Genomic DNA, 27815 nt, shown 5'->3' with positions numbered 1-27815 from the left:
GTTTATGGCTGGATTGTTCGGTCCAGACTCGATTATTTACAGACCTCAACCATATAGCTGGAATATTGCTTCGTAAACTAAACTAACTCACACACCTCAACCTCTGTGTAATTTTTTGCAATGGTATTCGCTTGCATATAATTATTGGGAACCTTTCAAGGCAGTTGAACTTACTGGTAAATCTTAATCATACTGTATTAAAACTACAAAAATGAATGAATAACCGAGATTTTGAGACGTTTGAAATAGAATAAAATTGTTGCCTCTGATAAGGTATGTATAAGTCCTTTGTAATTAAAATATTTTTAGTTTTACGCTGCTTCTAGGAATGTTCCAGCAATATCACCGCGTAGGACATAAGAAGTGGGCGTTACACATTGTACCAGATAGGGATTCGACCCCGGGCCGGGCGTGAATTACGAACGCTTTAACCACTAGGTCACCGCACAGCCACCTTTGTAATTCAAGGTATGTCTAGTGTGTTTATCATGTCATAAGTGTTTTGTAATTTTGTAATAATTTGCTCCAATATATATATTGTACCTGTATATATTATTTACATATAAATAAGCTTGTATACTGGTGAAAATGTTTTCGTATTCCTTATTACTGAATAAAGGGCTTTCTGGAACAGGGTGCTGTTAAATATATCCAGCTGTATGCGCCTTTGTAACTTGACGAACATTCATTAGAACGGTACAAATGATAAAAAAATGTAATGCTTTGCTTTGGATTTCCACCGCCCATATGAAAGAGGTTTCGGTGTTTTCGATTTTGCATATACCTCTACGTCAGTCTGTAATAATAATTTCTCATGAACTTTTTCGGTCGACCAATAATTCGCTTGCCATTCCTTCGATTCAAACACCCTTTCGTGTGATATAAAGATAACGAGTTCTTTCTCTGCAACAAAATGTTTTAGAATTTAGTTTGATATTCTAATATATTTTACACGTGACAAATGTTCACATGATTGTTTTCTAAACGCTGTGTAAGAAATCATTCGGAATGGCCGTTGATAAGCGAGAGTCGGCTTGCTTCCATGGAGCTTACCAGCCCTTTCTGCAATCGATAAACCGCCAGTGACGTCTTCCTCGACGAGGAACTATTTTCGCCTGAGCACGCGTTCCTCTCTCTGCTGTGATGAGGTCGACAGGCACGGGGAAGCGGATGTGGAATACCTCGGGCTGGAGTGTAAACTGATAGCCAAGAATCATGGATGTTTCATAAACCACGAACAGAACCCTTTCCTCAAATGGCGGACGACAAGGAAGGTAAGAAACGCAAATTTTGCATTGCCGTCTTCTACGTCGAGGGCTTCAGCGCTGGTCGGTTGTAGCCAGACGAAAGTGATTGAAATGTGACCTTCGACCAGTGACCTATGACCCTGAAATAGTGAGTGGTTGAGGAAATGAGAGCTCTCTGTAGCGACGGTGGAGGAAACGATCATGCGATAGTAGTGTTGCCATGACGAATCGAGCAAGGCAGAGTAGCTGTCCATGAGGGATAATTGCATACTGTACACAGGCAACAGAAGAGCAGAACTGTTCCCTCGTCCCCCACCCCCGTCCCCCTCCCCCCGCACACACACACGTCTCACACCTAGCCCGCCTCCGTGACTAAGTCGATGTAGCCTTTGTTTTCATTGTGTCACTGAATCTCCCTTTCACCTTACAGTCCGTTTTATTCAGTTAGACAATTTTGAGACCGATGAATCATATAATCACAACAAAACCCCATTAATCCACTAACTCATGAAACCGACAAACCTACTCTAATGTTATATGATTCATAATTTTGAACACCCCCGGAAACCCGAATAAATGAGTTGTTTCAAGATCAGTAATTTGCAGTTGCCACTAGTCGCTATTTGTGTGTTAGTACTAGTCGCTATTTGTGTGTTAGTTAAAAATTCCCACCATGCACGATCTAAAATTGATTCTACATGTATCTCTCAAAGCTGTTGCCGTCGCCATTCATGTTATCATAGTAAGACCTTTTAGCAAACTACATGGGAACAGGTGTGCAAGTGCGCTTGAAACTTATGAGCAGTATGCATTCGGATGATAACGATGATCTGTTGCCATGGAAATTTCATATTCATATCTCATTACAGATCAACGCAGCAGCACCAAGCGCAAAGGGGTAAGTACGTTGCTTACTGATATAGTACATGAATCCTGGAAAAAGGTGAGAGCACATTGTTACCACGGTATAAATATTGTTTGCTTCAATATCGGTGTAAGAATATAAGAAAGTAATGTCGATATTTCATTTGATTAATATACTATAAAGACTCGTTCATGATATAACGTTTCCTATATAAATTTTAATGCAATATCATATGTATTACACGATCCTTTAAGCCAAAATTAACGACATTATCTGCATATATCATTATGGTAGGACGTCTCACATGAATCACTCTCCCTTTTCCCAGTAAATATACGTGTGATAAAAAAATTCTATAAAGTTCTTTTCTTGAAATAGCCAGTCTGCTTGCGGTAAAGGTCTCTGAATTTGAGCATGTGATTGAAAGCCCCATGCACCTTATTGGGGTGCAAATTTTGAGGGTGACCGCGAATGTGTCTATTTAGCAATGACGACTGTCAGCATCGCTATGAGTAGAACCTGTCCACGTTGTTTTTCCTTAGGATTTGATTGAAATGAACGTACTCGGCACGACCTGTTCAATATAGTTTTGTCAGTATATTTCGTCTTGGACGAAGAATCGGAATATATGATAAATGCAGATTATGTACACACTGCAGCCTCTGCGGAATAGGTGTTTTGAAAGTGAATTTCATTTTTTACTTGTATCCAAAGTGTTTTCAAATCTACGAAAGTTATATTCACCCTGCATACCATGAACATCCTTTTGCTGCAGCATGTGTTAATCTTATCATGGGTTAAATCTATAAATTTTAAATTAAGTGAGTGCAACTTAATTATGATAAATAATTGAAATAAAATGATAATAAATTATTTTATTAATGATATATTTATAATAATAACAATAATAGTAAAAATAAATTATAAAAAATACCTATTATAAAGTCTTTTTTAAATCTTAAATTAATTATATTCCATCTCATGGGTTAAATTTGCTAAATTTAAGTAAGTGTATTTTTGTAGCATTTAAACTGTACCCATCGTTACATCCTTGATGCTGATATCATGCAATGCTTATTGCTGTTGTACCTTGGGCAATTTATTTATCATTGATCTATTGATGTATAACAAAATGTCTGTATGCGAATAATGTAAGTTCAATGGGCCTGTGGCCTTTGACTTGAATAGGTAAACTCAAACACAGATATTTCGTCTAGATGTTCGACATCCGACAATCGCATTCAGGTTAGAATTAGTCACAGCGACAGGTGCTAGTTGATCTTCAGCATCCCGTCGGATTAGAGCCGACCAACGGGATGGGATGTTCAGACTCACTGACTTGGAAGTAATGATAATTTTTATACTGGTTTCAGAGTAATTATTTCATGCTTACTTACTCAGCGCGGACTTGCAATTTAATCCGGCTTCCTCTCAGTTGCAAGTTCCCGTATCCAACCATTCGTAATTCCCGACTCCAGCACTAGCGGTGTTCAGTGCAATGTGCACCAATGGGTTTACTATGGTTTCTCACACACCCAAGTCTGTCTCGCAGTCTGCGAACCACATTGTTTTACCTACTGACTACCCCTCCATGCAGTGCAGACTACATGAAGCGAGTATAGATTTCCTTATAGATTCGTCAGAATCTGTGGAGCACAGTGGTGTATTGGTTAGCATGCTGACCTCTCACGCCCAGGATTTCGGGTTCGAATCCCTGTGGAGACACCATGAATTTGTGATCTGGGTGTCATACTGTCTTGTGTCCCTGGGTAAGGCACTTCTGATAAATTGCACTTAGTCCACCCAGCTGTTTAAATTGGGTACCTGAGAAGCGGATGAACCTATACGGTCGCGCTTATCGCTAGGAAGCAGCTTTCAAAGTACAGTTCCGTTTGGGTAATAATGGAACGTCAGAGAGCAAGATCGCGTTCGATTCTAGGCGCAAAAATTAATATTGTTATTATCATCATTATAATCTCACGTGAATCAGGGACTCCTGATCAGAGACTATGAGGTAGTATATCACGTGAGTTTAGTTTTACGCTGCACTCGGTAATATTCCAGCTACATGGCGGCTGTCTGTAAAAAATCAGTTCTGGACCAGACAATCCAGTGATCAACAGCATGAGCACCGATATGCGCAATTGGGAACCGATGTCGTGTCAATCAAGTCAGCCAGCCTGACCACACGATCCCGTTAGTCGCCAAGCACAGTCGGCAAGCATGGGTTGTTGAAGTTCTATTCTACCCCGGACCTTCAGTGGTCGGTAGTATATCACGGAACCATGTGATACCCCACCCATACCATAAGGTCGAAATGAAGGAAGGGTAGAGTTTTCTCAAGTTCTGGTTCTGATTCCTCGATTTCACTGGGACTCCGTTTCAAGTTACAGTGGAGGTCTTTGTTTATTATACCGCATGGTGGTTAAAGGGTTGCCCTGTCACGACTAAGACCCGGGTTTGATTCCCCACATGGACACAAGGTGTGAAACCCGCCGTGATGTTTCTGAAATATTACTGAAACCGGCGTAAAACCAAACTCACTCACTCAAACTCATTCACTGAACGTCGTTGTGAGGACCTCGTCCAGGGGACTGTATCAGTTGTCACCGATAACTGCCTCCCAGGAGTTAAGGCTTTGTTTGAATAAGCTGACTGTAGTGGTCAGTGGATCATGCATGCTTTTGCTGTCGTGCTTTCTGCTTAAACAAAGACTTATGTAGGAACGATGCCCGGTTTTTAAGTGTAATTATCTATAACACGTCACAATTTAATTCTGGACTCACAAAAGTCCAGAAACTCTCAGCACTGTGGCCACTCTCTCACAAGCGATTTCGCAAAATTAAACAGGCAGCTGTTATGTATGTGTGCTAAGGATGAAAAAATTAAAAAAAAAATTTTCGAAAACTCAAAATTTAAACTCGCTCGCCCATGGGCACGCCCATGGGCGAACAGTGGCCAGTGGGTAGGCCCATGGGCAGGCCCATGGGCGAAAGTGTTTATTTCATCCAGAATAAATGTTTTGGAGGTTGTAAATGAATGAAAAAATGTTGATAAGTATCATGACACAAATTTCAGCTTGTTGTGACTTGACTCTGGTAACTGACAGCGATTTTGAAAAATCTCGCCCATGGGTGAAAAACATATTGGCCCATGGACGAAAATAATTAATTTCATTGAAACTACATGTTTTTTTCCAGGCTTTGCAGCTTTTCAATGAATGAACGTGTATTTATTATTGTCTTGACACGAAATTAAGCTTATTTTGACTTAATTCGACTAATTTAAAATGATTTTTCAAAACGCCTCGCCCATGGGCGAAAACCATTTGGCCCATGGGTGAGAATATTTACTTTTACTCAAAATACACCTTTTCCCATGTTTTGGAGGTTGTGAATGGATGAAAGTATGTTCATAAGTATCATGTCACAAAATTCAACTCATTTTGAATTAATTCCGTTAATTTAGAGCTATTTAACAAAATCTCACCCATGGGCGAAAAACATTTTGGCCCATGGGCGAGAATATTTCCTTTTACCCCAAACACATCTTTTCCAATATTTGGAGGATGTAAATGAATGAAAGTACATTTATGAGTATCATGACAGAAATTCCAACTCATTTTGACTTAATTCCTCTAAATGAGAGCAATTTTGAAAACTCTCGCCCATGGGAGAAAGATATTTTGGCCCATGGGCGAGAATATATGCCTTCACTCAAAATACATCTTTTCCTGTGGTTTGGAGGTTGTAAATAAATGAGGATATATTTATGAGTATCGTGGCACCAAATCCAACTCACTGTGACTTAATTCTGATAATTGAGACCGATTTTCAAAAACATCTCGCCCATGGGCGAAAAACATTGGGCCCATGAGCGAAAATATTTCCTTTTCACTCCAAATACATCTTTTCTATTGTTTTGGAGGATGTAAAGGAATGAAAGTGCCATTATGAGTATCATGACACAAAATTCAACTGATTTTGACTTACTTTTGCGAATTCAGGAAGATTTTTTAAAAATATGCCAGAATAATCACTTTTACTCAAAGTACATCTTTTCCGGTGTTTTGGATTTTGTAAATGAATGAGGATATATTTATATGTATCATGGCACAAAATTCAACTCATTTTGACTTAATTCTGCTAATTTGTACAAGAATCTGGATTTCCACTTCAATTTTCATAGCTTTTTTATTGTCTTGGAGGTTGTAAATATATGAATGAAAGTGTGTTTATAATTATCACGACAAAAAAATGAAATCATTCCGGTCTTAATTCGACTAATCTCTCTCGTGGACGAAAATATTTTCGTTTGCTCGTTTTCTTTATTTTGCAAACATATGGCTTAAAAATAGATGAAATTCTAATGACAATTCAGTTTAATTTCGTGAGTTTAGTTTTATGTCGCACTCAGTAACATCCCAGCAATATGGCGGCGGTTTGTAGATAATCGAGTTTTACTTTACTTCCAGCAACATATACAATACACTTAGAATACTAAGTCTTGAGATTCTTTTGAATTTAGGTATTCTATAAATATACCAAAAATCAACCTATATCTATGAAGTTGAAGTTATTTGTGAAAGCCCTAATCAAGAATGACCAAACTCCAGTGACTATGCTGGGACACATTAATAAACGGTGTTGTGAGATCTTTAAACTGTATTGAAATATGTCTTGCCAATTCCGCTGACATTCACCAAATGTACCTACCTAGTAGTTTTAAGTGTACCTACCCAGTTTAGCATGTTTCGTTTTAATAGTGTGGTCTCCATTTTTAGTAATTCCCGTTTGCCCGCCCCGGCTTTTCTTCGTCCGAGGTTTTATGGGGTATTTTCCTATTTGTCAGACCAGAAATTATCTACAACAGGGGTAGGTCACTCGCTTGTTTTCTTTACCATTTGTACTAATTAGTATGCGCCTCCTCATGCTCCAATGCACACAGTGACCTGATTCGTCTCCATCGCAACTTAGGCTGCGTTTAACAGTACTTCAGCCAGTTTACTGTATCAGTCGAAATCTTACAATGAATGAATGAATGAATGAATGAATGAATGAATGAAGAGCAAGACGTATATGTGAATGAATGAGAAGATATAATAAAAGAAAGAAGTACATATGTGAATGAATGAAAGAATAAATGATACACCACGGCCATCCCTTCCAAAACATGCTAAAGAACGCAAAACTATCGTTAGATCACATGTGTTAACATCAGCTTGTTATTGTCTCCCTGGTCAGACGTAACAATTGTCAGACAGGTTAAAACAACAAACTATCTGGTTGACTGCACAGCTGCCTGTTGACGTAGTATACCCACATCACCTACTTTTCTTGCGTAACCTTCATCTACATCACCACCCTTAATATATTGAGCAGAGAGCACAGAAGGTCCTATAGCTGTAACCACTGAACCGTGGCGTCTCTCTGCTTCCAAGTTCCCAAGTGGGGGTGTCCTTTTCTACCTATTCCATTAATCTTTAAAACATCTAACAAGCTCAACACATGCATTTTTTTACTCAAATGTGATGTTATACATAATCATAAGAGTATTTTTATGTGTTATTTAGTTGATAAATTATCATTTCATGATACATATATGTACAATATTTTGCTTCGATTTGTAACTACCCACATTATGACATTGAGACCATTCTGATTTATCGAGTAAAATACGATTGTATAGTTTTGAGTTTGAATCGTGGCATATTTTACCGGTTTGCCACTTTTGCACTCTACCTTTTTAAAGGGGGAGTGCATATTTTGGTGGTTTTTAGTATTCCATCTATTCATTTGGATTTATTAATCTATTTGTTTTTGTTTTGTTTTGTTTTTTACTGCTAGTGGGCCTGTTAATCTGCTTTGATAACTGTAAATTTATTCTGACGTTTGACGAGCGGAATATGAAGTGTTGTTATCATGTATGTTATGTAATTATATTATTGGTATGGAGCGGCATTGATATGTATGTTTATGCTTGCCAATCCAGTCCCGATTACTTGAGGAGATTAGTTTAAACTATAGATTAACGTATCCATACTATTAATGTGTAATCATTTTTCGGGCTATGAGGAATACGTAATGTAATCAAGATTGACTTTGCGTTTACTTTTCTATTTTTTAAATAAATTTTCACTATTTTTGCTACACTCGAACAGATTTACTTTGGCTTTCGTGATTGTGGTCTCTAAGTATTTTAGAAAGTATGTTGTTGAGACAACTGGAACTGTTGATCTGCAGTCTTTCAAAATTCATTTTCACGAGATATATTTTACCAGTTCTCAAAATGAACATATAGCTGTTTACACAAAGGTATCTTCCCGTAAAATAGGTAGGACGAAACGTGAAGCATAGCAGCTTTACTGAAGCCATAACTGATTGCCATAATTGAAGTTGTTAAAATGATCCTGAAAACTGTCATTTTCAACATTCACCTTGCAAGCAAGTTTACCAAGAAACTAAATAACTCATTACTAATGGAAGGAGTGAACTGAAAGCCCATTTTATTAACTGAAGTCACTGATTGAACTAACATCGATTCACTTACATTCTGGTACACGTGTCTTATTTCGTTTCCTGAGGACACACATTTTACTTTTTTTATAGAAAAGCCGTGTCTAATCCCATAAAACAACACCGTTGTCACTACACCAAACGATTTTGACCTCGACCCAAAACAAAGGTTTAACTTACAGGACTACCTGTAAGATATCCCTTTCTTGATAACGAGTTTAACAGCTACGCCGAAATGCTGCTTACCTTATAAGAAGTTGTATATCCATAGAACTTTCGTATTTGTTTCCAAATGATCATGACCTGAACAGATATTACTTTGTCAGAGACTTCATGAGTGATTTTCACGTTCTAATCCACACACTGATTTCCACTTTTTCATCATTTTGACTTTTATCTCAGTTTGTTGAGTATCTCAGCATAACTCGCAAAGACAATGGAAGCTGAGCGGAACGATGACGCGTTCACTTACGTAATTTCCGCAAAGCGCCTACGACAATTTGCGCCGAAAAAGTCATGTCTCGTCCGCTGGTCTTGTTTATTGGAGTAAAACAGCTGCCGCTTTCAAGTGTATTTTACTTGTCATATACAAAATTCATCCATGGATCACATTAGGTCATTAGGGGACACCAGCTTTGAAATGAACAGGTGTTCGTGAGTGTATATGGATGAAAAAGACTGATTGCGCAAGACGCGCAGCCAAATATCTCACATTCAAAGGAAATCTCGATTTGATTGTTTTATAAGGCGTCGAGCTGACCGGTTGGTTTTGGTGTTGTGTATAAACCTCCTTTGCAAGAACTTCGTCAAGCATACCTGCTTTGTCCTTTTGCAAGACCTGCACATGTTAGTTTTTGAAAGACATTGACATTTATGTGCAGGTGCTCTGGAAAACCTTGTCCGGCACGATATTCCTTCCAATTTAGTTATTGTGTGCATGCTGCATTTCAATTTTGGAAATGTGCTTAAAACATATTTTGATTCTCAAAGAATGTGGTTCGTTTAGCAAGCAAAATATTGCTTTGATTAACACTTCACCAGTACTATACAATATTACAGAATACACAAAACTGGATACACACAAACGACAAATTATAGCATTGTGATTAGGGGTATATGGGGTTATAGGAGTCCCTTTTTATCCACCGAGACAAGTCCTACACGCCCTGGTGGGGTGTGGTTTCGAGAGGGGGTAACGGAGGAGATGACCAAGACACACGTACTCCATACGCTATCATGGTCTTCCTTACTGGTTGAAGATTGACCTTTTCTCACTGTGGTCTATGATGACTTCGGTGAACGGAAAAGAAATTATTCATTGTGAAAACCAGAAAATAGTTGAATCCGTCCACGATTTTATCATAAAATACAAAGCTTGATTTTTAATTTTTTAACAGGAAACTAATTAACTTGTCAAAAACCTTCTCACAAATGTTCAGTGTTTCTACAAAGAGCTAGTCAGACACAACAAACCATAATTCTATTTTTCATGTTTACTTATATGATAGATGTATTTGATGTAATGATGTGTATGCATATGTTATTATATGATAGTTCATATGGATGACGACACATGCTTCATTTATATTTTGTATTATATGCTGTAAGGGTGAGGTACTGTAAAGCTTGTTCACCAGTCCCAATCAGAGTTACAAAACACACAAAAATACAACAACATGGAGATGTGTGGAGAAAATAGAGACATATGGAGAACAGCAATGTCATAACTGAACAGAAATCATTCCCTCTATTGGTGAAGGCCGTGTGGGATTAGTTAAACAAAGAAATCTAGTCGACCATGCCTCCTAATCCTCTTACTCCTTAAACAAACGACTTGCCTGGGCTGTCTAAAATTGAATTGAATTTTTTGTAAATTCGATGTTTCGGGTATTACGTAAGGAGGTAATCAGGTGTCAACACTATGGCGTTCGACGCTCCGGACATTAGGAAAACCAAATACGTTATAAAGTACAGTAATGTGGTCAGTATGAGCGAGGCAGACAGTCTGATGAGCACAGCTCAGTACGGAAATCTCTTGTCTTTGGAGCTGCTCGTTGAGACGCTGAAGCCTTCTGTCAAGTTCTTCTTTATTCTTTATTGTGGCCACTGTGTCACAATATGCAGTTTACATTGCTCACAGACCCTCGATTCACGATGACGCCAACTTTCTAGACTACTGTTCGTGCGACGACTATCATTCAGGAATTGGTTCCACAGCTCATTCTTTCACCGAAGTCTTTGTGTATGTGTTTTAGCTCGTTAATTAGCGTAGAGACGAGTCTTCTGCTATTCTCGGGCATTCTCGGGCATTCTCGGGCACAAGTTCTCCAAGGTAGTCGACGCTCCGGGTGTCATTAGAACAGTGTTGAGCACTGTCACACTCCACTGCTTTTCGACAGTCCTGTTGTGTATTTGATAAAACAATCGACAATCCGGGTGTGAACCAAAAGAGGATACCACCATTCTCATCGGTGGATGAAATGGGATGAAGAAAACCCGCATACTCTTCATCACATTGCTACACCGTATTTACCATAACGAATGTTTAAATATCACTTTATGTAAATAGAGCACCAAAACAAGCTGAAACCATGTATTATATTAACATGGTACTAACTATAGTCGATTCGAACCACTGCTTTACAGTTCACTGACTGGATGCAGGCTTTTCCCACGTGGCGGGGTAAAACTTAATGATCTATTCTCCCTCGCAAGGCCACGTGAACCAATCAGAAATGGACATTCTTAAATGGGGTAGGAGAAATGTGTCCTGTACGTTCTTATGAACCTTGATCTTTCAGGTACATATCATCAGTTGTGTACAAATAATGGTCTAGAATAATGTTTCAAACACTTTAATACGTATTGATGCAGGGGCTCCATATGTTCTTGTTTACGTTTCTCGTCAGAATAAATTTACAGGTATCAAAGCAGACTCACTCGCTGGGCCACCTGCAATAAAAAACCCAAACAAAGCAAAAACAGGTAAATCAGTCAATTTAAACAAATAGATGGTATACTAAAAAACACCTAAATATTAGTATGCACGCCCCATTTAAAAAGATAGAGCGCTAAAGTGGCAAGATTCAAACTCAAAACTATTCAATGGTATTTTACTCGATAAATCAAAATGGTCTCAATGTCATAATGTGCGTAGTTACAGAATCAAAGCAAAATATTTTACATGTTTATGTACGATTTATTTAGCAAAGCCAGAAAAATCCTCGACAAACACGGCCGCTTCTCCTCAATACGTGGGTTTGTGAGAGTGAGGGTACTCCCTACAAGGCTCACTCCCATTAGTTAACAAGGCGTCCTCCCATTTTATGTATTTTTTACTCGATAGGTACGGAAAAGTAATTAGGCGATGTGGGTATGTCATGACTGGTTGATTTCTCAGGATTAGGTGAATTGGGTATGGCAAAGTCGATATACTATGATCATAGGGGATTTAGCAACCATGTCGGAGTGAAGGAATGACAAAACTCTGTGAGAGATTAATGAGTGTCTTTTTTAAGCATTATGAAATAGGGAATGGTAAATTAACACAGAATGCCCTAGACCTGTCCAGCGTGTCATATATATATATATATATATATATATATATATATATATATATATATATATGTCGTAAAATAATAATTTATCAACTGAATAATACATAAAAATACTCTTATGATTATGTATAACATCACATTTTAATAAAAAGATGCATGCGTTGAGCTTGCTAGATGTTTTAAGATTAATGGAAGAGGTAGAGAAGGACACCCCCACTTGGGAACTTGGGAGCAGAGAGACGCCACGGTTCAGTGGTTACAGCTATAGGACCTTCTGTGCTCTCTGCTCAATATATTAAGGGTGGTGATGTAGATGAAGGTTACGCAAGAAAAGTAGGTGATGTGGGTATACTACGTCAACAGGCAGCTGTGCAGTCAACCAGATAGCTTGTTGTTTTAACCTGTCTGACAATTGTTACGTCTGACCAGGGAGACGATAGTTTTGCGTTCTTTAGCATGTTTTGGAAGGGATGACCGTGGTGTATCATTTATTCTTTCATTCATTCACATATGTACTTCTTTCTTTTATTATATCTTCTCATTCATTCACATATACGTCTTGCTCTTCATTCATTCATTCATTCATTCATTCATTCATTCATTCATTCATTCATTCATTCATTCATTCATTGTAAGATTTCGACTGATACAGTAAACTGGCTGAAGTACTGTTAAACGCAGCCTAAGTTGCGATGGAGACGAATCAGGTCACTGTGTGCATTGGAGCATGAGGAGGCGCATACTAATTAGTACAAATGGTAAAGAAAACAAGCGAGTGACCTACCCCTGTTGTAGATAATTTCTGGTCTGACAAATAGGAAAATACCCCATAAAACCTCGGACGAAGAAAAGCCGGGGCGGGCAAACGGGAATTACTAAAAATGGAGACCACACTATTAAAACGAAACATGCTAAACTGGGTAGGTACACTTAAAACTACTAGGTAGGTACATTTGGTGAATGTCAGCGGAATTGGCAAGACATATTTCAATACAGTTTAAAGATCTCACAACACCGTTTATTAATGTGTCCCAGCATAGTCACTGGAGTTTGGTCACTCTTGATTAGGGCTTTCACAAATAACTTCAACTTCATAGATATAGGTTGAATTTTGGTATATTTATAGAATACCTAAATTCAAAAGAATCTCAAGACTTAGTATTCTAAGTGTATTGTATATGTTGCTGGAAGTAAAGTAAAACTCGATTATCTGCAAACCGCCGCCATATTGCTGGGATATTACTGAGTGCGACATAAAACTAAACTCACGAAATTAAACTGAATTGTCATTAGAATTTCATCTATTTTTAAGCCATATGTTTGCAAAATAAAGAAAACGAGCAAACGAAAATATTTTCGTCCACGAGAGAGATTAGTCGAATTAAGACCGGAATGATTTCATTTTTTTGTCGTGATAATTATAAACACACTTTCATTCATATATTTACAACCTCCAAGACAATAAAAAAGCTATGAAAATTGAAGTGGAAATCCAGATTCTTGTACTTGTTACAAATTAGCAGAATTAAATCAAAATGAGTTGAATTTTGTGCCATGATACATATAAATATATCCTCATTCATTTACAAAATCCAAAACACCGGAAAAGATGTACTTTGAGTAAAAGTGATTATTCTGACATATTTTTAAAAATCTTCCTGAATTCGCAAAAGTAAGTCAAAATCAGTTGAATTTTGTGTCATGATACTCATAATGGCACTTTCATTCCTTTACATCCTCCAAAACAATAGAAAAGATGTATTTGGAGTTGAAAGGAAATATTTTCGCTCATGGGCCCAATGTTTTTCGCCCATGGGCGAGATGTTTTTGAAAATCGGTCTCAATTATCAGAATTAAGTCACAGTGAGTTGGATTTGGTGCCACGATACTCATAAATATATCCTCATTTATTTACAACCTCCAAACCACAGGAAAAGATGTATTTTGAGTGAAGGCATATATTCTCGCCCATGGGCCAAAATATCTTTCTCCCATGGGCGAGAGTTTTCAAAATTGCTCTCATTTAGAGGAATTAAGTCAAAATGAGTTGGAATTTCTGTCATGATACTCATAAATGTACTTTCATTCATTTACATCCTCCAAATATTGGAAAAGATGTGTTTGGGGTAAAAGGAAATATTCTCGCCCATGGGCCAAAATGCTTTTCGCCCATGGGTGAGATTTTGTTAAATAGCTCTAAATTAACGGAATTAATTCAAAATGAGTTGAATTTTGTGACATGATACTTATGAACATACTTTCATCCATTCACAACCTCCAAAACATGGGAAAAGGTGTATTTTGAGTAAAAGTAAATATTCTCACCCATGGGCCAAATGGTTTTCGCCCATGGGCGAGGCGTTTTGAAAAATCATTTTAAATTAGTCGAATTAAGTCAAAATAAGCTTAATTTCGTGTCAAGACAATAATAAATGCACGTTCATTCATTGAAAAGCTGCAAAGCCTGGAAAAAAACATGTAGTTTCAATGAAATTAATTATTCTCGTCCATGGGCCAATATGTTTTTCACCCATGGGCGAGATTTTTCAAAATCGCTGTCAGTTACCAGAGTCAAGTCACAACAAGCTGAAATTTGTGTCATGATACTTATCAACATTTTTTCATTCATTTACAACCTCCAAAACATTTATTCTGGATGAAATAAACACTTTCGCCCATGGGCCTGCCCATGGGCCTACCCACTGGCCACTGTTCGCCCATGGGCGTGCCCATGGGCGAGCGAGTTTAAATTTTGAGTTTTCGAAAAATTTTTTTTTAATTTTTTCATCCTTAGCACACATACATAACAGCTGCCTGTTTAATTTTGCGAAATCGCTTGTGAGAGAGTGGCCACAGTGCTGAGAGTTTCTGGACTTTTGTGAGTCCAGAATTAAATTGTGACGTGTTCTATAGTCTCCGTTACACTGGGATAGTCATGGTAAACCGGTAAACTTTGAAGTATGTGTGTCGTGGCTCACGTTACCCGGATCCTTAAGCTTGTGACGATGGTTTTAAGTGCAACTTGTGTAGCGCTAGGGTGAGGTGAAATGAAGTTTAACTAGAATATTTCGCACATATGACAACGTGTATAATTGCATGTTCCACTGAAGCTAGTTTACGGTTCTAGCTCACTGATATACCATGTTGCAGTTAAGCATGAATACCCACTCACATACATACATACATACATACATACATACATACATACATACATACATACATACATACATACATACATACATACATACATACATACATACATACATACATACATACATACAGACAGACAGACTCCGGGTTTGTTTCCCCACACTGTGATAAGCCCATTTCTGGTGTCCCGGGCCTCGACATTGCTAGACTAGCACTAAAAGCGGCATAACACTCATTTAAGCTCTACACGGGGTGGTAGGGTAGCTTAGTGGTTAAAGCGTTCGCTCGTCACCCCGAAGACGCGGGTTTTTCTTCTCCACATGGGTACACTGCGTGAAGCCGTTTTCTTATGGCTCCCGCTGTGATATTGCTTATCACGGCGTTAAACCATTCTCACCCATAAAAACTCTATGAGTATATTTGCTCATTTTATTGTACTTACGCGATGAATCATGCACAAAGTCCCCCACTTGTAGACAGGAACACCTATGCTGCAAAAACACAGATGGCCTCTACCGGAAAGTGGCGCTGAACTATATACAAGTACCTCTGACAGTGAGTGATTTGTAATAACATCGCTGAAAATAGCATCACAATTACGTCACCGCGTGTGGTATCTTGAAAGACGACAACGAAACAGGTCTGAAATGTTTATCTTTTGCCTACTATCCATTGTAACCAAATCAAATTTGTTAATTAAGATTCAGCCGGAAGGCGCACTTCATCAAAGGGATGCAACTCTGTTTAAGTCCGCTGACGACCACAATAGTCGCTACGCTCAGTGCACGCTGTCATCACATTCAAGGTCGATACGTCTTCTGGACTCCCCGCTGATACAAGCCTCCCGTCTTCATGTCAGTAGACATAAGTCTATGTTGCATCACTGGTGAATTAAATGCTGTGTACCATACATGCATTAGGATGCAAAACATACAGTGCCGAGAGAAAAGTTCTGCGGCACATTAAAATTGAAAAAATCCCGTTATCTGGCTCGCGAAAGAATGCAACCCGGTTGACAAGACCAACAGACCGTGACGAAAGGCCTCTAGGAAATACAAGCTGATGTGTATGGGTGAATTCTTGGGTGACAACGTAAACCTCTTAATCAGTCCCGGATACAGTTATACAGTCCTTTACCGTTACTGCGGACGTGGGGGGCGTTACTTCGGACAGCCTCAATATGAAGGTAAATCCAACAGCACAATGATCGAGATCATTTTATATTTCTTAATAAGTGCATATAATGTGCACGAAAAAGATTTGACGTTTTCGATGTCGATATTCCGTTACTCTTTCAAGCAGTGCACAATGTTCTACCAGTAACCTAGTTTCTGTTTCCTCGTTCAGTCGACACGAAGTTGCTTAGTGAAAAAAAGCTTTTCAGAACCACTCTTATTCTCTTGGAAATGTCAAGTTTGTAAAATTACATGTGTTTTGTGTCCCGCGGACCTTTTTCATACGTTTATATGATATGCATCAAAGAATTTGACATTTCAAAACCTCGCTTTCGTTTTCGATCCTTTACTCTTTCAAGACTTGTACCAGATAATCTTGTTTTGTACTGTATAAAAAAATCAGTATTTGTATTGTCTATTACCCTTTTCAGTCGACATGAGGCTATCAGAGTAGACTTGGCCTTCAGAATCGCCCCTGACGTTATAGGAATAAGATAAATATGTGAAAGTAATATGTTTTTTTTCACGCGGACCTCCATACTATTGCAGCTGTGCATTTACACAATTTCATAACAATGTCATGCATCATTCAATGGCCATCGATCCCCTGAGGGTGTGTTTGGGTCGAAATAATACCGATGAATCACAATCTAGTTGCAAATGTGTTCATGATCAAACATATATTTCAACGCAGAATGTAATGAACACATTAGACAAAGTCTGGATAAAAAAGTTTCTTAATGATTTTCCTTAATGCCCGGAAATTCGCCTTAATATTACCTGGATAAATTTATTGAACGCACTGAGTGTGCACTTAACAATTTGTTGTCTGAAAGACAGTTTAAAGAATTATCTGGACAGCGTGCAGCTGAGTTAGGCACAACTGAGGGGCCGTATAAAATCTGCACTTTTGAAAGTTGACAAATATAACTGTTTTCAGAAAGAGTTCAGAAGGAAATGTTACAGGAAGACTCCTTAGCAAACTTCTCCTTGTGACTATTGCGAAAATATAGGTAAGCGGGAACACATGCTGGTGATATATGCTACAGCCAGGTGCGCGAGTTGGACGTGTGAAATTGAAATTTTGCTGCACACCCATGTTGATTATATAGCTGTTATGCCAGCAAATGTTAACCCTTCGTAAAAAATAGCGAAAACTGACACCAAAATGCAAGTGGTCCTTCCGTTCCCCCATCACAAATAATATATATATAAATTAACATATATTAAAATTATTAACAAAACAAATACTGGAGAACTAAGTTACGGAAAGACCAAATATTGATTACAGTATATAAGGTCGAACCACGTTGCATTATCTCTGTTAATCTGCAGGAATGTTACCAAATATCATCAGAGTTGGTCTGTCGATTTCATGTATCTGAGGAAAATTTGACTTTGTCGCAGTAAGCTATAATAAGTAGATTTTGATTCAGTGAGCAGTTCCTCAGTCTCAAGTGAAGTCCCGTCTGTGCCTGAGTATTGTTGGCAGTTCTAACCCCAATGTATCTATCTATCTATCTATCTATCTATCTATCTATCTATCTATCTATCTATCTATCTATCTATCTATCTATCTATCTATCTATCTATCAAATTCAACATTCAGTTACATAAAACGGTACGTTTTCGTTAACCATCAGATTATACGCACAAACCTTCAAGGCCCTTTGGGATTGCCATGTGGTCACCCCGAAGACCGGAGTCGATTCCCCATGCGATGTCCTCCGTTGTTACATTGTTGGAACATTGATAAAAGGCCCGTAACCCAAACTCATTCGCTTCCACTTGATAAGCTGTAGTCATCTGGACAACAACAAAAAATTCACAAATGTTAGCTGTTATTTATGCGAGATCTCTCACCTCGATATCTGACACTAGTGTACAAGTCGTTTTAAGCGTTGGAAATGGGTGCGTCCGATCGGAACGCCTAAGGTCTCTATTTAAAGTGACTTTATGTTCAGTGCGGTTGTGTGAAAGTTGCACTCACAGACGAGGTATCAAAACCTTCCCTAGGGCTTAAGTCCATAAATGTTTCTACCTGTCACTCTAAACATCATCTGAGGAAGATTCATGTTTCGTTTTGGGAGTAGATCTTGAAAATCGTCCAGTATTTTCCTCATACTGGGTATAGTGATATTCGAGTTACCATAACAACGACCATGACTTCGGATGGAAACTGCCTTTGTGATTTTGTCCCTTGCAGACCGTGTAAATATCGCATAAGGATATGTCTTTTTGTGAATTTGTGTCTTTGGTAGTCATGGAGTATTAAGAAATAAATTTGGGGTTTCCATGGAAACATAGTTGGCATTAATAGAAATTGCGGTACTGCTTGTGCCCGTTGAGGTACTTGTAAACCGCCCATTATTTCTTATCATAACGTTGCGCATGGATAGGTCAAGTGGTGAACTAATGCCCTCACACCGAAACATGCGTCTCATTAACCAATTCAGACAATGACCTAATGTTCAGCCGATCCAAAGTTTCTCGTCTGAAAGTGAAAAGAAACACATCAAACAACTATGGTTACACTGAATTCGCATTCCTTGCTTCATAAGAAAAATGGTATTTACAAATTAATCTCAATTTTGATGTTTAATAAACAAAATCGTAATTCTATATTTGATGTCGAGGTATAGGCAGCATGTGGTTAGCGATGGCGTTACAGACTGTCCCTGAGACAAGAATTCGTATAACAATTTACAATTCATCTAGCTCACTGGTAACACCTGCTAGGTGTATTTTGTGAAGCGTACAATTTGCTTGATATAATATCGAGATCGAGGCCGTAAAGACCAGCCAAACATTCCTAGCGGCCGAGCCTCGTTTTGAGATGTGCAGATTTCCGTTTGTCAGAGCACGCTGTGCGACTGAGTACGCCCCAACGATGTGTTTGGTGAGTTCTTTAGTTTTACGCCGCACTCAACAATATTTCAGCTATATGGTGGCGGTCTGTAAATAATCGAGTCTGGACCAGACAATTCAGTAATCAACAGCATGAGCATCGATCTGCGCAATTGGGGACCGATGACATGCGTAAACCAATTGCAAGTCAGCGAGCCTGACCACCCGATCCCGTTAGTCGCCTCTTACGACAAGCTTAGTCACCTTTTATGGCAAGCATGGGTTGCTGAAGGCCTCTTCTACCCCCGGGACCTTCACGGGTGTGTAGATGGAGTGTTACAATATACAAGTGATTAGATGTATCAAATAATACTAATTGATAATAATTATAATAATATATATCCAGTTGAATGACTCAAATTTCTGGACTGGTTATTGTAATTTCTGGACTGGTTATTGTACTAAGTTGCGCAGTAGGGCAGAACACAGTCAGCAGGAAACGAAACAGGTCTGTAATCAGTGTTTTGACTTGAGATAGTTTTGGAGATTTGAATATATTTTTTGGAGTTACGAAGGCACTTCTGTTCTTTTTTAAGGAAGGTGTGGTCGTAGTGCTCCTTTCCGCCAAATTCCGGAGCCGATGAAGAATAGGTTGTATATATAGTACAGACTTACTGGTCTCACCGAAGCCCCGGGGTTCGTTAACCCACACTGGTACAGTGTATGAAGTCTATTTCTCCCTAGCCGTGATATTGCTGGGATATTAAAAATACCCGCGTAAAACTAAACTCAAATAATGTTAGAAGTATAAATGTGCAACTGTCTTGTCCAGATATGACCGGAATTGTGTGTGAAAAGCGGCGTAAAATACAGTCACTCACTCACTCACTCACATCAGAACAACTATATTTGCTCCGAAGATCTCTGTTTGTCAGTATACAATATTTCACTGTTTTTCTCCGTGTAAGCAAAGTTTTATATTCATATCCGATCTGAAGTCGTGCTGGCAAACGTAAACTTTTTGTGGCTTAAGTTATTTTCGATACCTTCAGCTGTCAGTCAACACGACAGTCGCAAAGCCAATCGGGAAACAACAAGGTAAAGCACGTAGCAAACAAGCCGGCACGGAATTCCTGGGACGTCATCTCCTCGCGCTACGCCTTTGTCTTAGGTGGAAGGCCCGACTACACACACTAGACAAACGTTCGCTTGTGTCTGTGACCGCATCCCCGCATTTCAACATCAGAAATAGATGTTGATGATAATATGTATCAATGTAAGTGATAATTGGTTATTCCAAAGGACGGTCTGCATCCTGCGGAGTCAACTTCACCACCACGACCATTTTCCATCCTTGATTGACTGGAATTTCATAGCTCGAGTTACCTCTTTCGTGTCTTTCCAACAGACCGATCTGAATTATCCGTTATCTCATTTGCATGAAATAAAGTGGCGGCGCCTATGTCAAGACAATATGTGATCTATAATTAAGATCTATATTGTCGCGTCAGAAACTTATGAATAAAAGCGTTGCCAAGCTGAACTGGGATGTTCAGACAACTTGGCACAAACATCCCAGTCCAGACAGCTTGGCACAAACATTCTAGTCTAGACAACGTGACACAAACATCCCAGTCCAGGCAACTTGGCACAAACATCCCAATCCAGACAGCTTGACACAAACAATGACAGCCCGATTCAAACATCCTGACACGAACATCTCAATTTAGAAAGACCAACCTCAACATCTAAATAAAATGATTCAGACCCAAACATACAAGACAGAACCACACCAACACGAGCATCACGCCACTACCATGCAGGTACAGCCTGACACAAACTGACTGACACTGAACAACAGTCAGTCGGCTGTCAAGCTTTCATGAAACCACTGCGACATGTGGTACAAAATCATATGTGTCCCGCACCACTGTAATGAAGTCCGAAATAATCATATGCCTATCACTTATCACTTGCTGCCTGTCTGCTTGGATACAGTACGATAATCACTCATTGGCAGACATTTGGGAAGCCATTAAATACTACGTGATAATGCAATGATAATTAAACTACCTGACTGCCATGATGAAATTTCATCCACGACACCAACACACTCCACACAAAACGAAATATGATGATTGACTCTAGTTGTACACGCTATCCAATTTTCCAATATCACGGCCGGTGGGGCACCTGAAATGGGCTTCTGACATTGTACCCCAGTGGGAAATCGAACTCGGCTCTTCGACGTGAAGAGCGAGCGCTTTCATACATTGCAGAAAGGGCTAAGCAGAAGGGGAATTAATGTAGTTCACTAAATGTGAGACTGACTAGGAGCATAAAACCACATGACAAATGCGCCAAATGGAAACTGCAGTTATAGTCAATTACCTCCCTTGACTCCGCAGGATATAGACCGTCCTTTGGAATACCCAATTATCGTTTACACTGATAAATATATCATCAACATCTATTTCTGATGTTGAAATGCGGGGGTGCGGTCACAGACACAAGCGAACATTTGTCTGGTGTGTGTAGTCGGGCCTTCCACTTAGGACAAAGGCGTAGCGCGAGGAGATGACGTCCCAGGAATTCCGTGCCAGCTTGTTTGCTACGTGCTTTACCTTGTTGTTTCCCGACTGGCTTTGCGACTGTCGTGTTGACTGACAGCTCGGAAGGGATCAAGAATAATTTCAACCTAAAAAGTATGCATTTGCCAGTACGATTTAAGATCGGATATGAATAGAAAACTTTGCTGAGACGGAGAGAAACTCTTTAGCGCTGAGACAGTCGTATTTTAATGATAATGTATGGCACTATCGATCTTAGCACTAAGAGAGCTTCGAAAATCTAGACCCTGGCTGCATGTGTTAAGATGTGCAAGCACTGTCTTTATTACGGTGTTTGTGTCAGGATGTAGTTAAATGATTGTGTTAAGCTATCAATATTAATTAAGGTATTTGTCTCTGGCTCTCTGTTCGAATAGTTATGGTAAGCTGTCTGTATCGGGTTGTTTGTTTCAGAATGTATTGGGACTATTGTGTTAAGCTGTCTGTATCGGGGTGTTTGTTTCAGAATGTATTGGGACTATTGTGTTAAGCTGTCTGTATCGGGGTGTTTGTTTCAGAATGTATTGGGACTTTTGTGTTAAGCTGTCAGTATCGGGGTGTTTGTTTCAGAATGTGTTGTGACTATTGTGTTAAGCTGTCTGTATCGGGGTGTTTGTTTCAGAATGTGTTGTGACTATTGTGTTAAGCTGCTGGATAGGACGGTAAAAGCCAGGTTGTGGTCATGCATACAGCCGTCGTGATGTGAATAGTCAATTCTTCACAAGCTTACACAGAGACAGGGGGTTGTCTAGTCGTTAAAGCGTCCGCACGTCACGCCAAAGACCCGGGTTCTATTCCCCACATATGCACAATATGTGAAACCTATTTCTGGTCTGCCCCATACATGACATTGCAGGTATATGCATATGATATTGCAGGAATATTGCTAAAAGCGGTGTAAAACCACGCTCACAATCTGGCACACTTTTAAGTGATCAAATATTCTACAATACTGACATAACTATTTGCTCTTTCACTGAAGTGTATGCACATTTAACCCAGGAGAGTATAAACCCCAGAGTTTGACGGAAAAACACGTAAATATATGATGCTAGTGAGAATAAAGTGTTACACATTTTTAATCCAGTCTGCTTTCACGTGCATCCAGGAGGCGAGCGGGGTAGCCTAGTGGTTAACGCGTTCGCTCATCACTACAAATACCGGCTTCGATTCCCCACATGAGTAGTATGTGATTTCAGAAGCCGATTTCTGGCGTCCCCCAGCCGTGGTGTTGCTTGGATATTGCTAAAAGCAGCATAAAACTAAATTCACTCACCCACATGCATCCATTTAACACGTTGCGACAAAACTGAAAAATCATCATTGCCGACATATCGACTCGCACAGTCGGCTGGGTGTAAATAGGCTCAGCGTGTCATATCAGCTACAGTTGTTTTGTAGTACTTGTCGTGATGCGCAGGATCACAGGGGGGTCGGTTTCATTTGTCTGTTGCTGCATCAGGCATGGGATGATCATAACACTGCGACTTAGAGATGAGGTGAGCCCGTAACTGTCACTCTACCATTTGTATACAATCAGTACAATATTGACATTAACATATTATCATATATGTGCGTATTGGATTACTGTTCCAACGTCGCCCAACTCGTGACCGGAGTTTCATTTCCATAGCGTTGTGTTACCGTTGTAACGTTTTGTTGTCATCGTACTGTTATATAACAGTAAATGCAATAGACATTGCGGCAGTGTCACTAGGGACTGTTGGAATTTTGTCAGAGGAGTTCAACAAGAACAACAACAACAACAACAACAACAACAACAACGTGATTAAATCACGGCTCTAGGGTCAAACGGAAGTTATGTTTAAAAGCAAAATGCCCACTCTATTATAGAGTTGGTAAAAAAGAAGTCTCGGCTCGATTAATTAGTTCACTCCAGCTAAGCAAAAGGATTAAATCCAGTACTCTGACAAAATTTCCAGGAGTTATAAGTAAATAAGTATTAAATAAATATATATTATAAGTTGTAACGAGTACTGGATAAACTCGATGAAATGAAAACTGTACACACACACGAGGTATCTCGAATTCGATATATTTAGTATCGAATTAGAGTCACATATATCTCGTATTTGTATGCATTTTAAATTTCAGCTGGATAACACAATCCTTCCGCCATATTGGAAAGTAGGCGTGATTGTCTTGTGAAATAAATGACTTTCACTTTTTAGGTTTTATGGTCAGAACTGAGTTGCTTGATAAGGCTAGCATGGATACGTTAGACATGGTTCCGGGATCAGGGATATTTCAGTCACGAGCGTTCTGCTTCGACCGGATAATGTATAGTGAAACAGCAAGCGTTTAATCTAATAAGTGATGCACGACTCGCATTATAGTGAGGGAGTTTATCCCGCTCTCGTTACAACATGTACGAGTTTCACTGAAACTGGAAGTCAGCTACAGTAGGTCTACATCGCGAATAATTGATTTGTTTGTTTGTTTGTTTGTTTGCTCTTAAACGCTGCACCTAACAACATTCCAACTGTACTGCGACGGTCAGTAATTAATCAAGTCTCTACCCGAATAGAGTGAACATCGTCATATACAATTTGTATATGATGACGTAAAATCAGCCATGCCAGCGGGCTTGACCACCTGATTCCGTCAGTCACTTATTGTGAGTGCGTCTAGTTTTAGTAAGTGCGTCTAGTGCGTCCCCCGCCGTTATATTACTGGAAAATTGCTAAAAGCGGTTAAGAATGAACTCCCTCCCTAACCTTATTCATTATACCTTGACAACACCAGTGTTGACTGTGCTCAGATTATTAATATCTACACAATATACGTATCCTAGCAACGTCACGTGCCACACACGGTATAAACAATTCTCCTACCAAACCGTGAATACTGATTATTTACTGATATATCTATGCCTATGGTAATACGCTGTGTGGTACATAACCCCAACTTTTATCGAGTGGTATATTTTCTTAAAAGAGTTTTAGTGAACGTATATATTTGTCGGTCTGTATTTCAAATCCACTTTAAGATGCGTTTTGTGACCATATTTATAGGGGTACATACTGCAGTATTTATGATCATGAAACTTGTCAATATTTATCGACGTAGTCAACATTGCACGTCCAGGGTTTGTTATCTTCATTTTTTAATGATGCTGGTAGCATTACTTTAACGTGTTTGCATTTACAGAAGAGGGAAGAACTTCACATAACACATAAAGACATGTGATATGTTATCATAGAATTTGACCTTGAAGCTAGGCTTGCACAAGTCTGCAGGTAAATAGTATCAGTAATGTACACGTAATCAACATCACTTTTCCAGGGTTTGTTATCTTCTTTCCCTCATGGTGCTGGTTAGATTACTTCTACATGTTTACGTTTACAGAACGGGGCTGGAGATTTACATAACTCCTGAACCTACAGACGTGTGAAGAAGCATTATCATAAACTTTAGCGTCACAGCTAGACTTGTACATGTCTTTGAGATAACAAGTAATTGTTTGAATGATATTTTCCAAAACGTATATATAAAAACAGCACATTGTCCTAACGGACTAGCGTCCAACTTGCCATTTTAAGGTATAGAATGACAATATTGAAACATACGGCCAATCGCTTAATATTCAGTACAGCCCTGGAGCATGGCTTGGTCTTAGTTAAACCAAAACCAGGAAAAAGATTTTTATAAAATATGTCGCGATCGGTTATTTTTCACTGATATTTGTAGGCCTGGGCTCTTATTCTCGAAACGTTCGTAGCCCTAAGAATTCGTAACTTTGATCGTAGCCATTGTGTTGAGAATGGGCTTAAGAGGTTCGTAAGGCTGTGAATGTTTCGAGAATAGCTAGCCTGCAACGATTCATGTGATCACCCCGACCTCGAGTCAATATTCAGTACTGGACCCTCAGTTCGGTCATTGTCGACTCGATTCTTCATACAAATAAAAACATCAGATTTCATTTAACCCTCAGAGTCGTTTTCTACGTAAAATCCAAATCCATCGTCAACTTGGAGATGTCTACCATCAATTCTAATTAGCTCAGCGTCAACCAATCACGTTTCGTCTATTTCAGCGCTCGAAACTGGTCGGGTTGGAGTAAAAATTTCCTTGTGGCTGTGTGGACATAATTTAGATAGGTTATCAAATATCGAATGGAAATAGTGATAATGGTTATTGAAACTCCTTTTGCGATATAAAGACATTTTGCTTGAAAATCTGTATGAACATTCGAACAGTAACAGATAAATAAACGCGTAAGCGTGCAAAGTCACCACACATATATATAGTCACACTCAAGATATGTATTATACATATGAATTGTGCAAGGTTCTTGATTTCGTATAAATGTATTTTTTAATATTGTGGAACTGTATTTATGCATTTGAACCCAATTTGAATCTGGATTCATGGAAAACTTCACAGTTAGACAGGTAGTTAAATGTATTGGCTGTAGCTGACGGCATACCGCAATTAACAGTCCTGATGTCTCTAACGGTACCAAGCCAACAATCACCAACCAACCTCGACACTTAGATTATGGTTACAAGTGCGTGACTGTGTGGGCTTATCATTTGCAAAGGACTATATACACCAATTCTCACGAAATGTGCACCAATGGTGTAATGTCGTGTCGATGACATTTAAGTTAATTATATGTGCTTTCTTGGGCTTTACTATGACTTTCATCACAAAGTTACACGTAGAGCCACTTATTCATACTCATAGGGTACGTACATTTAGTGTTTAGCACAATACTTATCATTATAAACACCTCATTTCACTCATTTTACCCATGTCGCACAATGGGGGTAGTCTAATAAGTCCTTATCGCTTGATCACTATATTCACTGTATTTCAGGGGAGACCTTCGGTGCATGTAATATTGACAGACATATACCTCTTTCAAACACCTCACCACAAGAAAAAAAATGCGTGCGTTGACATGTTGTCCCCAATTTTCTGTAATCTTCGATACATTTTTTTGTTTTGAATTTAAACATGTAAAAAGTACAAAGTAAAAGATACATAATGGTCAAAGAATTTGCAAAATGCTCAACAAATTCATATGTAGGCTGTAATTTCATCCCTTAAAGATGCTTTTCTTTGCCGCTGTGCCTATAGTTACTGGAAGAGAGGTTTGTTTTAAGCCTGTAATCTACGATACTGGCCTGCTGTCAGTATCGCACAGTCTGCAGGTGTCTCCACCCCATGTATGGAATTGATGACCAATATACACATACCTTATGCCCTGATTGGAGTCAAATGACACATTATTTGAAAATGACAAGTTAAATAAATTACAAGTGTAATTTTCGTGATGTAATTTTCGTTACCACATTTCAGACCTTGTATCCAAGATCCTGGTTTATGATGGTATGCATGACGGGAATGTTTCCTTGTGCAAATGGGAGTTACATCCCTTTGTGAAAATCGCGGTTTAGAGCGGCCATTACACTTTTACGTGAAGAATACGATTTTGAAAAAGTTGAATGACAGAAGGTGTTCTCTGATTGACTATCGACCAACGAAAAGGTATGTAAAGTTGTCAATGTATATCTGTATACCATCATAGGTTTTTTGTTCATACATAAAGTCCTTTCCTATTTGTAGTTTTTGGAAATATTAGACAGTGCAGCAAGCACACTGATGGTAACGTGATTACGGATGACTGGACTTTTGAAACACACTTACATCTACACTGTTGAAGGATTATTGTTGAAAGTCCCTTGGTTGTGGTTTCGTATAGCCCTTTATGCAATGAACTTAATGTTTTTATATATATGCGGCACAAAGAAGGCGTTTATTTATACTACACAGTGTAGTAAGGATGAGTAACGAAGATTACAAATATTTCAGAATAAGGTA

At 38.9% G+C, this 27815-nt stretch overlaps 1 protein-coding gene across 3 annotated transcripts in view; it reads left to right on the top strand.

The window, feature by feature from the left end:
* Nucleotides 1-1145: 1145 nt before the first annotated feature.
* LOC137258293 (uncharacterized) overlaps nucleotides 1146-27815 on the top strand; it is a 41692-nt gene continuing 15022 nt past the window's right edge. Inside the window, exons 1-2 of one of the 3 annotated variants that reach the window (XM_067795924.1) lie at nucleotides 1146-1274; nucleotides 2117-2145. In XM_067795924.1, the coding sequence (XP_067652025.1) occupies nucleotides 1220-1274; nucleotides 2117-2145 (84 nt within the window). In that variant the 5' untranslated portion in view covers nucleotides 1146-1219. Of the gene's footprint in view, nucleotides 1275-2116; nucleotides 2146-16277; nucleotides 16521-23388; nucleotides 23465-27815 lie in introns of those variants that run through there. The other 2 variants (XM_067795926.1, XM_067795925.1) reach the window with 2 other exon arrangements.

The sequence above is a fragment of the Haliotis asinina genome, chromosome 12, assembly GCF_037392515.1.
Source record: "Haliotis asinina isolate JCU_RB_2024 chromosome 12, JCU_Hal_asi_v2, whole genome shotgun sequence".
Classification (NCBI taxonomy): Eukaryota; Metazoa; Mollusca; class Gastropoda; order Lepetellida; family Haliotidae; genus Haliotis; species Haliotis asinina.
This window is presented reverse-complemented; position numbering and strand designations above follow the sequence as displayed.